General features: G+C 39.5%; 4 protein-coding genes across 4 annotated transcripts; 2 read left to right on the top strand and 2 right to left on the bottom strand.

The window, feature by feature from the left end:
* Positions 1-1,319: 1,319 nt before the first annotated feature.
* Positions 1,320-3,154, top strand: LOC124312180. The gene is made up of 4 exons (XM_046776687.1): positions 1,320-1,425; positions 1,870-2,050; positions 2,130-2,359; positions 2,482-3,154. Exons 1-4 carry the CDS (start codon positions 1,412-1,414, stop codon positions 2,579-2,581), a joined length of 525 nt encoding a protein of 174 aa, XP_046632643.1. The 5' UTR covers positions 1,320-1,411; the 3' UTR covers positions 2,582-3,154.
* LOC124312061 (exportin-T-like) lies at positions 2,773-7,659 on the bottom strand. Its single transcript, XM_046776498.1, has 17 exons — positions 7,519-7,659; positions 7,299-7,418; positions 7,013-7,234; positions 6,588-6,890; positions 6,262-6,531; positions 6,124-6,203; positions 5,921-6,065; positions 5,716-5,861; positions 5,451-5,652; positions 5,137-5,387; positions 4,905-5,073; positions 4,550-4,831; positions 4,297-4,482; positions 3,979-4,239; positions 3,694-3,906; positions 3,497-3,625; positions 2,773-3,429 (listed from the first exon to the last, which is right to left on the bottom strand). The coding sequence occupies exons 2-17, from the start codon at positions 7,356-7,358 to the stop codon at positions 3,400-3,402; spliced, it is 2,949 nt and encodes a 982-aa protein (XP_046632454.1). The 5' UTR covers positions 7,359-7,418; positions 7,519-7,659; the 3' UTR covers positions 2,773-3,399.
* A 435-nt stretch (positions 7,660-8,094) lies between these two features.
* LOC124312179 (60S ribosomal protein L18a-like) lies at positions 8,095-9,379 on the top strand. The gene is made up of 4 exons (XM_046776686.1): positions 8,095-8,237; positions 8,623-8,802; positions 8,864-9,040; positions 9,144-9,379. Exons 1-4 carry the CDS (start codon positions 8,220-8,222, stop codon positions 9,297-9,299), a joined length of 531 nt encoding a protein of 176 aa, XP_046632642.1. The 5' UTR covers positions 8,095-8,219; the 3' UTR covers positions 9,300-9,379.
* A 71-nt stretch (positions 9,380-9,450) lies between these two features.
* Positions 9,451-12,411, bottom strand: LOC124312089 (complex I assembly factor ACAD9, mitochondrial-like). The gene is made up of 12 exons (XM_046776557.1): positions 12,131-12,411; positions 11,658-12,062; positions 11,470-11,595; positions 11,277-11,387; positions 11,088-11,213; positions 10,890-11,010; positions 10,659-10,814; positions 10,532-10,587; positions 10,295-10,463; positions 10,074-10,240; positions 9,803-10,009; positions 9,451-9,740 (listed from the first exon to the last, which is right to left on the bottom strand). The coding sequence occupies exons 1-12, from the start codon at positions 12,245-12,247 to the stop codon at positions 9,567-9,569; spliced, it is 1,935 nt and encodes a 644-aa protein (XP_046632513.1). The 5' UTR covers positions 12,248-12,411; the 3' UTR covers positions 9,451-9,566.
* Between the last annotated feature and the right edge of the window lie 32 nt (positions 12,412-12,443).

Below are 12,443 nucleotides of genomic sequence, written 5' to 3'. Positions count from 1 at the left end.
TCTTCTTCTTCTTCTCTTTTTCCCCTTTTTTTTTTATTTTCTGTCGGGGTTTTCCTACTACACCAACCACCCTCGCCCAAGTTGACGGGGTTCCCGCGGCGCAGTCGCACTCGTCCCGATGGATGTATCCCGTGTCAACCGGAGTGAAGTAACCAATCGGTTCACAGCGGACTGGGCTAGCTGCTGCAGCACAGTCGAAATGTCTTTCATGTCAAACAGATTCACTTTTCCACGACGCAGAAGCCAAGCAATTCAATAATAAGGTGGAAGAAGAAGAGATTCAATATCGAATCACCTTTTCATTTTTCAGTCTTTCTCATTTGATAAATCTAATTCAATATCTTTTAGAGGGCTGTCACGATGGGTCTTATTTTGGACTGGACCAAGGATCAAGATATTTTCTGGGCGATGGATCGCTTGTTGTTGTTGTTGTTAAGGGAGGGGGGGGGGGGTCGTATAAGCCAAAGGCAGGGAAAGATAGAAAAGAGAAAAAAAAAGGGGCGGATAGTTTATGATGGGGGTATAATATAGACAAGTTTTTAGCTCTGTCATACTTTTAAGGGATGAGGGGGGAAATAAAGGGCGCCGGATCTATTCCTCCAGGATATCCCCACGGCATCCACTTTTCCCGCAGGAATGTGGGACACTTATTCTAATATAACGCCAACCGTCGAGAGAAGAATCTTTTATTTATTTTTAACTAAATTATATATATTCTCTGTTGGTCCATTCTTGGAACAGATGATTCGTATCAACAATAATCCTCACTTAAAAGCCTTCTAATAATATTTCTTACTTTACCGAACCCCCAAAACTAAACACCATGGGCTTTTTCCTTTCTGTTGACATGCCAGAATATAAGCGTCCCCCCGTCGAGAGGGGTTTTCAAAACTTTTGACCGTCTACCTTCATTATTATTTATCTTTTACACACACACATACACCCTCTCTCGTAAAGAGCAAACGAACAATAAAAAATATAAAATAAACATGACGAGAAAATACAAAAATTTCCCCAAAAACTTTCTCCACTCAGCCCGCCTATCCATCCACCACCCCACATCGTATTTAGCTCGGGCTCTCGTGTGTCTCTAGCACGTGAGAGAGTTTGTTGTAAAAGGATACCTACCACTTCTTGTGTGTGTGTTTGTTCAGGTTCATGACAGGAGGTCACGGCCAAATTCGGTTATTAGAGAAAGTGTCGCCCCGACCTCAACCCAGTTTCCGGGTAGTAGAGGAATCCATCTTTTCTTTTTGGGTGTTTGGGGTCCATGTCCGACAGATGCCCAGGGATGAACCGAGTCTATATAAGCGATCGCCTACGTGAGAGTTCGTCTTGTCTCTCTCGAGCTTCATTCAACTCAAGACATAACGTTGGATTCTGTGCTGCCTACCTACTACTTTAACTCACCATGTTTGTGCCAAGGTAAATTCGAGGAAACATCCATTTCGATTTCTAGTTGAATTAAAAAAGCCTCTGATAAGGATTGACACTGTCCAGCTACACACACAGATCTAGGCTCTGGCTACATCAGTAGATTTATGTATGTGAGCTGGACGTCTATAGAAGCTGGGCGAGAGTTTCAAACGAGAGTCGGCATACATATTGATGCGCGCCACCATCTTATTCCATTTGAATTGCTAATCATTGTCGCTTTGATACTACCAACGTCTGAGTTAAGAGCATCGCCTGCGGAACAGATATATGCATGTACATTTCGCAAAAGAATTCTCTCTCCTTTTACTCGCCGAATCGATATGTTTGTTATTATAAGAGAGTAGACTCGATGTTGACATTCAAAAAAGATAAGACGGGCTTTCTTTTTTCTTTTTCCTTTTCCCACGTTCTGATTATGTTCTATTATTCAAGATTACTCAATAGCGGCAGATGTTTCCTCCTGCTGCTGGTCGTGAGTGCGACCCTATTAATAGCCGATGGCCAACAACAACACAACAACAACAACAACAACCGATCAACGTTGTTGCGGTCCATGTCGCAAGTTCGTTCAGCCCCCGCAACGACCAGCAGTTCAAAGACCGTCAGACAGGAGGTAATGCGCCAGCCATTTGTTTCAATACTTTTTCTGATTAATCCCAAACTGTATAAATCTGTGTGTCGGAAAAACTTAGCCATCGATTCTCGTTGGCGGCGTCAAATTAGCGCAGGAGCAGCAGCAAGTCGATCGAATTTCAACTCCGGATTTGGAACCACGTCCAACACTCACAATTCAGCCGGAGGATCGACTTAAACTCCGGCAAAGCGTCATGGATCTTAACAAGAGGAGAAGGGTGACGGCCATCAAACCGACCATGTCTCCCGATGTGATTTCCACTCCAAACGTGTACCACTTCTTCTCCAAGTAAGTCAAAAGAAAAAGCAACTTTTTTGTCAAATCCCAAGAGTCTACAGCGGTTGACAGTTTGAAGGGTATTTATACGATTCCGTTCCTACAACTTTTCTTTTTCACGAAAAAAAAAACAGGAAACGTTTCGAACGGGTACGGTCCAACTTGACAGTGACGACATCACCAACATCATCCACGACGGAAGCATCCGCTCCAGTTGTCACACAAGCTGCTTAAAGTAAAGAGACTTATCACATTTTGTCATATAAGACCACTGCGCACCGCTGTACAGATGATACAAAAGAGAAAGAACGGGAGAGAGTCCATCACGTTATTGTTCAACCAGCACAATGGGGGAAAAAAAGGGTATGGCCGATGTCAATTTGTTTAAAAATTCGCGATCAATAAACAATAAACTTTCTTTAAAGTCGAACAATAATTTGTATTTACACGAGAATTTTTTTTAACAGAAACGAAACCAAAACCCCAAAAAGAGAAACTAAACTGTGATTGGGGGAAAAGGTTTTCAAGAATTCAACGGTGACTTGCTGAACCAATTTCATAGAGTGATGGGAGGAAAAAAATATATATATAAGCGATACTATATACTCTCCAGATTGATACAAATCCTCTTAATTATGTGCAATTAGCTAATTCCCTCTTTCCGTCCCTGAACCTATCATTTTAAGCGCTTTGATATGACAACATGCAGACCAAAAATTTAAATAATAATAACAAAAAAAAAAGAAAGAAAATTTATGAAAAGAGGAAATACGACCGTCACCGGGGAGTGGTGGCAGTCGATCTGGCAAACAAGGCACAATCATCATCGCTAAGTTCGCAGTCAAACCGTGAGTTGAATTTCTTCTTTTCCAAAGACCAACATGTTATTAGCTTGTCGTTTCTCGATTAAAACAAGAGACAACGCATCTAGTCGAATGTAACCAAAAAATGTACAAAATTTTCTCCAAAACCAAAGTAATTGGTTTCTTAAAAAAAGATAATCAAAAGTGATGGAACAATTCCAACATAGGACTTATTGATGAAGCAAATAGTCATAATCCCCTGGCCTGCTGGAAGAACATCTAATATAATTTTAAACGATTAATTAACATGGAAATCAAGGAACAAAATCATTCACGGGTATCTCACCTTATAGTAGGATTTGAACAACTTCTGGTCAGATCTTAAAGCCATGCAAAATTCTTGCGACTGCTGCAGATTCAATTTCAATGTTGGCAAGTATTGAGTCTGAAGAAAAGTGATAAGTTCTTCATCTCCCTAAAGGGAAAAATACGGAAAAGGTGTGAAAAGACAGTCGAATGCGAGTTAAACTAGAACAATCTCACCCTCTTTTCAAGGATGGCTCGAAGGCAAAGGGCACTTTCGCTGAGTGCCATCGTAGTCTGGGCGTCATTGAGGTCAAACGTGTCTCGCAGTGGGGCTAAAAAGCAGGCCGGAACGATTTGCTTGTAAACAAATTCGACAAACTCCGCTGGCCCATCTTTTCCACCCCAAATTTCCACTAACCGGCGGAGAGTGGAAAAACAAGTTTTCTGGGCCTGCAAAATCATACACAGTACACATCATTTATGGAATGACAGCCGGTAAGATTATAAAATTCAGTTACTCACCACTGGATCTGGATAATCAACAGCTCCCTGAACGAGTGAGACAAGGACTTGTTGTAGAGTTGCAGGATCCTGGGAAGCCAACACTTCCATCAATCCACTGCCGACAATGGCGGCAACGAATGAGAAATAGGATCTTTGAAGTGACTGACGTTCTAGACGAGCTTCTTCGTCATTGACGGAAGCAGCCGAAGCGGCAAGAGCGTTAAAAATAGACGAGATGATAGGAGCAAAAGCCTGGGTCAAGAAGGGCACAACTTGTTTCTGCAAACGAAAGAAAAAGTTAACTTGGTTTCACAGAAATCAAGGAAGCATAAATACCTTGAATTTAGCTATGATCTGATTAATCAGTGGGATGTACTCAGCCAATGACTGAACGCTACTTGATTTGAGCAAAACTTGTGAAGCAGATGGAACAAAGGGAAGCAACTCTTCACCAAGACATACAGTCATTCGATGTAAATATTGTCTTAGACCAGCTTGAATTTCTGGGACGACCTCGGGAAGCTATTAATAGTAGAGGTGAAATATTAATATCACGTTCGACAGGCAATTACAAATCCTACAATATTACTTGGATGGCACGAAGAAAGACTTCAAGGGCTTTCAGATACACGGACAAACACCCCGAAGCTTTGATATTCTGACTGTTGGTAAAAGCTTTCGAGCTCCAGGCAACAGCCGACATGGCATGAGAAAGACACTGGGCTAATATGGCCCTTCTTTTCTGGTTGGTTGCGTCAGCCGCCCCAACGGCATTAGGGGATTGAGGAGTGAGTCGAATAAGTTCTTCCAGCAGTACGGCAAACTTATCAAGAACCGGCGAAACAAGACTGTGCATCAAGTTTCTCTTTATCTGCATGAAAACGCATTTTAATATTGATACAATGAATGACAATAAATAAAACAGATTGTTTCTCCTCAATTACCTCTGCGTCAAAGTTTCCTGACGTAATTAAAAGTCCTGCCGTTTCAAAAATAAACAGTTGGTCGTCATGTGTGAGCAATGCCGTCTGGGGTCCACTTTCAGCAGGAATGAGTACCAAGAGATCCTGCAGTCGACGGAGCACATCCTCTGTATAATCCGTCATGTGGGTTCTAAATAGAGATCAATAATGGTAACAGAACGAACTATAACGAGAAACGGGAGTAATCCTTTACTTGACCGCACGAACGAAGCGTGAGAAGAGGTAGGCCACTCGACTACGGACTTTAGGGTTCGCATGTCTCATGCCTCCTTGGTCTAAGAAGGCCACCAGAGTCGGAGCAACAAACTGGGGTTCAACCAGGAAAAATTTCTCGTAGCGAACGACTAGTTCAAAGAAGCATAGAGTCACAGCGGGGTGTGGGTAATTGCTCACTCCGCAAGACAGAAGTGACTGCATCATTGGCTGAAGCGCCGATGCCTTGGCCTAATTGAAATTCAGGGAAATTTGTTAATGTTAAAGCGGACAACAGATAAAGACTAAACTTACCGAGTCTCCAGAAAAATGATTCCCGTGAGAAACGGGGAGCGCTTCGCCCAACTGGTAAAGGAAAGTAAGGGCAGCCTCAACTTCAGCGAAAGACGAGGTTTGCCAACGGGGTAATGTCATATTAACCAAATCTCGTACACGGTTCAAAACTAAATCACGATCAAGGACTGCTACGTTGTCGAACAACGTTCTGAGCTGCTTTCTGTTATGTAAGAACATAAAAACTCAGAAAAATCATCGTTATAGATGTAAGACTTGTTCATACCTGTATTCAAGAAAAATGGCTTCCTCTTCACCATCACGATCAAAGTAAAAGCCTTCATCATATTTAGTCTTTTCGAATATGATAAACAGAAGATTTTCCACTTGCTGTCGTTCTGTTTCGTTGAGCGCCGCTTTCTGCTTCAACATCTGTAACAAAAAGTGTTGGTTTGATAAATTTCTAACTTAATTGTTTAATATCTGATTACCTGAACATATTCTTTCACAAATTCCATCACACTAGCAGAAACATCATCATCTGAATGGCTTAAAAACCGGAAACAAAGAGGAATCTTCGATTCAAGTAGTTGCATCACAGCACATGCGCTATCATTATCACCAGCTTTCTTAAGCCTGCATCAAAATTCAAATGTGTAATTGAAATTTAAGACAAGACCAAAATGTGAATTACTTTGTCCAACTGAGAGCCATCTGCAACCCAATGCAATTGATAAGACGAGCTAATTTGCACAAGTAATCGACATCCTCCTCCTACATAAACATGTTGTTAGAATAATAATAATAATAACAAATTTATAATAATAAATACCATGTCGATGTTCAGAATCCCAGCAGAGTCTAACACTGAAAAAAGCGATTCGACGAGCTTTATCTTTGCAACCGGATCCATTCCTTTTGCAACAATGTCGTGAAGGCAATCGGCAGCAGCCTCTCGCAAAGGCTGTTCACGCAAAAATCGAACAAGAAGGTCCACAAATCGCATGTTAGCTATCAGGTCAATGTTGATCCACGCGATGTATGCACCAACAATTTCTAATGTTTGGCATACCAAATCGGTATTCGACGTTTCATAAACCGACTATTAATAAAAGAGAGGTTAATGACGGTAAATGAAACTGAAATAATATTACATACCAAGATATGGTACCAAGAGTCCACAAGGGAATCCACACAAGTTTCTCGCATATGGTCCTTGATTAAAGTGTTACGGTCGGCTTCTTCTTTAGAGTGCAAAATTTCCCGGTCCACAACTTCCGAGTCTATGGCCAGAAGAACGCGAAGGTAAAGATCTATCGCGTGTGGACCCAGAGAAAGAGTTTGCAACAAGTCAGTGAAGAAGTTGGGCCAGCGCTTGGGATAGTCACAAACAAACACCAAGGCAAATATTTGTGCTGCTTTATTCCTGATGAAAACCTTGTCTTGTACAGGTTGAGAGACCTAATATACCAATAACAAATAATGTAAAATCAGAAGTTTTGGACAATGTATAAAATATTAAACCTTTCAAGATGTGTTAAAAGCACAAGTTGTCTATTATTTAAAATAATAATCATTTATACCTGTAACTGAATCCATTGGCTGAGAAAGTGTTTCATTGCTTGCTGTTGAGATGGAGAACTCTTTTGATAGGACTGTTTAATGAAGACTTCAATAACTTGAAGGGCAAAAAACTTGACATGATCGTTTAAACTTGGTCCAGCAGAATTTGTATTAATGAGAGTATTAGTTGCTAGTTGCCAGCCAGTGTCTGAAGATTTGAGTTGCTCAAAGTACGCCAATGCCTTTTAAAATATTCCAGTTTATAGGTGGTACTCTACAGAAACAATGTGAATGTATTCTACATACCCGAGATTGTGCATTGGCATCCGAAGGGTTGGATAAAAACTGGAGTAATTGAAGATCCATGATGTTGCACTTGTTGTTGATGAATTAGTAGATTAAATGATATTACTAAACGGGTTCAATCTGCTCATCAGTGACGTGCCGTGAATCGGCCAGCACGTGGACCAGAGAACATCGATAGTTGTGTTTAATTAAACCACATGCACCACTTTTCAGGGTATACTTTTACAGTCCATTCCAACCCCAATTGAACAATATTCCACTATCTTGTGAAATACGAAGAATTTCGCGATTCGTAAAAACCACGTTGCTGGTTTCATCAGTCTTGTCAGTTTTTCCAATCCAAAATGTTTAGTTTACTTGACAGAAGATGTACCTCATAACCGCCACGGCTTCACGGGAATTTTTGGTTCGGCAACCACTTGTCCAAGAATGCAGTTGGCTTGAGGCGTTATCGGCGTTTTCAATTCCTTTCAAAGATGAACACTGTATGTTATACATGACCTCGCATTTATTGAAATTAGTTTAGAAGTTCATTTTCTGTATTTTGATGTTTAATTGATTTACTTTGTCATAATTAAGGAACGCAGAACGCTATTCGAATTCGCGACAACGTTATACACTATCTATCAATCAAAACGAGTGAAATAGAGTTTAATTGCATTATAACTTTTTTTTAAACAAAATTGTGTATTTCAATAACAAATATTTGGAAAAGCCTGCAAAAATAGTTATACTTTAATTTTTACAATGATGAAAACCAAATATTTACGGAAATCGCGAAACTGCTCGACCCACCAGATGTGTTTAGGGTTGCAACATTCTAGTAGTCGTCATTTTCTCTCGGAAACTTCTTCTCTTGTGTCTCTTCTGGATCAAGTCTTTTCCGGTTTGTCGAAAACACGTTCACTAACCTAGCTGAAAATGAAGGCCAGCGGTTTGGTAAGTAAATTATTGCTTAATGTTCAGTTTATTAAAATCCCTTTAAGCCAAAAACGAGTAGAATCTGTAGTATTTGAGTGAAAAAGATTTTCTCAACTTTGAGAATGTGAAAAAATATGGAAGTGTTGGTAGAGCCGGCTGTCAATACGACGAGGTTTGCCCCACATGGGAAACTTAATCTTGCAATTTAACTTAGCATGTAATCGAGTTGGAATTCTAATGATTCGAATTGTGTAGTAAACTACTTTCGTATTGTCCAATAATTTAGTTGATAATTTAAAAGTAAGCTGTGTAAATGGGTGCTTGAGCTACCCTTTTGATTGGCTAGTTGTAAGGCATGTTTCTTATGTTTCACTGTTTCATTATTGTTTTATATTAATTACAGTTGAAGGAATACAAAGTCGTCGGGCGCAAGCTCGCGTCGGAGAAGGAACCCAATCCTCCTCTGTACAGAATGAGGATCTTTGCACCAGATCATATTGTTGCCAAGTCACGTTTCTGGTATTTCTTGCGCCAATTGCGTAAATTCAAGAAAGCTACTGGTGAAATTGTCAGCTGCCAGATGGTATGGGTTCTTACTTTATTACTTGTACGAACTTTTAAACAGTCGTATTTCAATCCATTAGGTTCATGACAAGAGCCCACTGAAGGTTAAGAACTTTGGCATCTGGCTTCGTTATGACTCTCGCTCTGGTACTCACAACATGTACCGTGAGTACAGAGACTTGACTGTCTCTGCTGCTGTTACACAGTGCTATCGTGATATGGGAGCCCGTCATCGCGCTCGCGCTCATGCCATTCAGGTTATTAGCTTTTCAGATATTATTCATGTGATATTACTGTGAACTTCTTGTCTGTCAGCAATGTTTTGTTCTGTCACTAATGTTTGTGTTCTACTATTTACAGATCATTCGAGTGGAGGAGGTGGCTAACGACAAGTGCCGTCGCCCACATGTCAAGCAGTTCCATGATTCTACTATTAGATTCCCACTTCCCCATAGGGCCAACACCATCGATATGCCCGAACTGTCTTACCGCAAGCCCAAAACTTACTTCGGTTAAAAAACGGCAATTTTGTACGGGATTGTACGTGGAACATCCACTTGGCTATAAATACAAGAAAGAATTTCATAGCCTCAAAACTGTGTACTGTTATTTTACTTCTAGTGGAAATTTATTTTATAATTTTCACAAACTTATAATTTTTAAAAGAAAAAAGCAGTCTTTAAATCCAATTTTTAAATTCTATTCATTCTTCTGCAACATCAATATTTTGAAAAAAGGAAAATAGAGAATTATTACTTTTTATTACAAATGGCAAGATTTAATTTAAGCATTTTGTTTGAGAGGATGCTCAGCACAATAACCCTTATTTTGGAAAATCGTCGTGGCAATTTTCTTCAAAGATAAATCTTGAGTAAATTGCTCCCCTGCAAATAATTCTGAAATGAGCCGTTCACAACGTATATCGGCGTCAACGCAAAACGAGTTGGCCAACTCAAGCTGTAGAAAAAAACAATAACGAAATTATTAACATTAATACTTATAATGGGTAAAATAATTACTTCATGTTCTGCGTTTTGTAAGCCGATACAATACGCCCGAGATGATCTGCTCAGAACTGCAGCCATGGCAAACAAATCTATGGCAACATCAGCCACTCGCCGAAGATCCATTTGCTTAGTGCTCACTTCCTTCCCATGTCGAGACAATAAAATTTCTACTGCCATTTCAAACTGCAAAACACGTTTTTCCAATAATTCCGAAGGTCTCTAAACAACGAAAAAAAAAAATGTAGAAAAATATAATAGCAAAACATTAAGTAAAACTCTTTACCTTTAGACTAGGATGCAGAAAGTTTTCCAAGTGAAGATTTAGGCTAGGGTTTTGGGGGTTCCTTCGAAATCGTTCCCACATTTTCTTAACTGCGAATCCGGGATTGGCAGTAGGATTACGCACTTTACGAACCATCTCTGAAAGACTTTTTCCTGCATGCTGAAGACCTACAGGTAGCATAAGATATTATTTCCTCGTGACATTGTTGCAATTTAGTTTACCTAACAGAGAGATGAGAATACGTAGAATTTCGTTGGTTCCCTCGAAGATGAGCAAGATTCGAGCGTCTCTCAAAAAACGCTCGTATGGATAATCTTTCATATAGCCTAACCCTCCCAGAATCTGTAAACATTCACTAGTGCAATTCCAAACAGCCTCTGAGCTAAAAACCTACAAAATAAATTGATTTAATGAGAAATCGAAGATGTAAAAAGATAAACACTTCGGATTCATATTACCTTAACCATGGCTGCCTCCATAGCGCAATCTGGTTCCTCGTACGTGTCTAGCATTCCTATAAATACATATTTTAGAAATTTCGTTTCAAGAAACTGTCAATTTTGTCACTGAAGGCTTAAGGTTCACCTGAGGTAAGATACGCCATTGATTCCATGGCGTAGATGGTAACAGCCATTTTCGCAAATTTTTCTTGGATTAGTTCGAATTCCATTAGCGGTTTGCCAAATTGTTTGCGATTTATCGCATGTTCGGCAGACCAACCAACAAGTTTTTTTAACATTCCTTTAAAAAAAATCCCAACCAATTAGGATTTCATATTAAATTGAATATAAACTAGTTAAACGTAATTATAACAACCTGCTCCTGAACTACCCATGCTGAACCTCCCCGAATTTAAAATATTTAATGCAATTTTGAATCCAGCGCCAACTTCTCCGAGTACATTCTCTTTCGGAATGGGCACATTTTCAAAAAATACCTGCCATAAAAGATTAAAATGTTACCGGAATTAGCAAAACGTTCTAGTGTTGAGTAAATTTTCACCAAACTGATTACCTGACAAGTATTTGAGCCTCGAATACCAAGTTTATCCTCTGGCTTTCCATGCGTCACTCCTCCAAAATTACGCTCAACCAGAAATGCGGTGACTCGATCCTCCATTTCACCCGTTTTACCCCTCACCTTTTCCATTTAAAAATGTAGTTCAATTAATAAGGAAATGATTCAATGTATGAAAAGTGTTACAGATGTTTTCGCGAATACTGTGAAAAAGTCGGCAATGCCACCATTTGATATCCAGATTTTGTTGCCATTCATGATCCAATGGTTACCATCATCGGATAAGACAGCTTTGGTCTGTAACACCCATAATGTAGATTTTTAGAAATTTAAACATTGGCAAATAAAGTATAGAGGACATGACATAACAAAGCTATACCTGAACAGATGCAGCATCTGATCCACTGCCTGGTTCAGTGAGACAAAATGCGGCAACCCATTCACCTGTGGCTAAACGAGGTAGGTATTTAGCTTTTTGTTCTTCATTTCCAGCTATTAGTAGACCCTAGAAAAAATTTCCAGTCATCACACAGTTAAAAGTTAATTGTGTTTTATTTAATAACATGCCTTGAGACCAATTGACTGATGAGCAGCAAGTGTTACTGCAACAGAAGAATCTATTGCTGTAATCTCAGCAATTCTTGCAAATTCAGTTGCATTAAATCCCAGACCACCATACTCTGTAGGTATCTGTTGTCCAAACAACCCCAATGCTTTGAGTCCATCCAAAGTTTCTTTTGGGATCTTTCCCTCAGCATCAATTTTTTTTGAATCAATTGCCTCAAAGAATTTTTCTACTGGAGCAACCATTTCATCCAACATCTGAAGTCTCTCCTTATCAAGAACTTCAGGGAAAGCCAAAATTTCATTATCAAACTTTCCTAAAAACAAGTTTTTACCAAAGGGAGGTCGTTGAAGCTTTTTGACTACATTTGTTGCGTCTGTTTGGGGTGCTTTGTACTCTTTAATATCCTGTATCATCACAAACACAATACATACATGGTTTAGACAGAAAATTCAAAAATTATTAAATGACCCACCTTATCATACACTGATGCAGAACTAGACAAGTAGACTGTTTGAAAATAATGGGATTTCGACACATGTCTCAAAACGGGCATCCATGATTTCGAAGTTAAGAACTTGTAAGAGGCCATCGCTCTGAATTATACTTGAACAATGAAATATTTTTTACAATGAAATACTAAATGGAGCTGGTTTTAAATCGACTGATAAGGTGATCTAGTTTTTATATCAATTATGTATCTCAAGGCAAACTTAACACCGGCTGTACAGAGCAGACGATACTTGGGAATTTCCATTGGGATTTTCCGCTTTCTAGCAAAATATTTG

This window comes from Daphnia pulicaria, chromosome 8 (assembly GCF_021234035.1).
Source record: "Daphnia pulicaria isolate SC F1-1A chromosome 8, SC_F0-13Bv2, whole genome shotgun sequence".
NCBI lineage: Eukaryota > Metazoa > Arthropoda > Branchiopoda > Diplostraca > Daphniidae > Daphnia > Daphnia pulicaria.
Note: the sequence above shows the minus strand (reverse complement) of the source record. Positions and strands in the feature narration are given on the sequence as shown.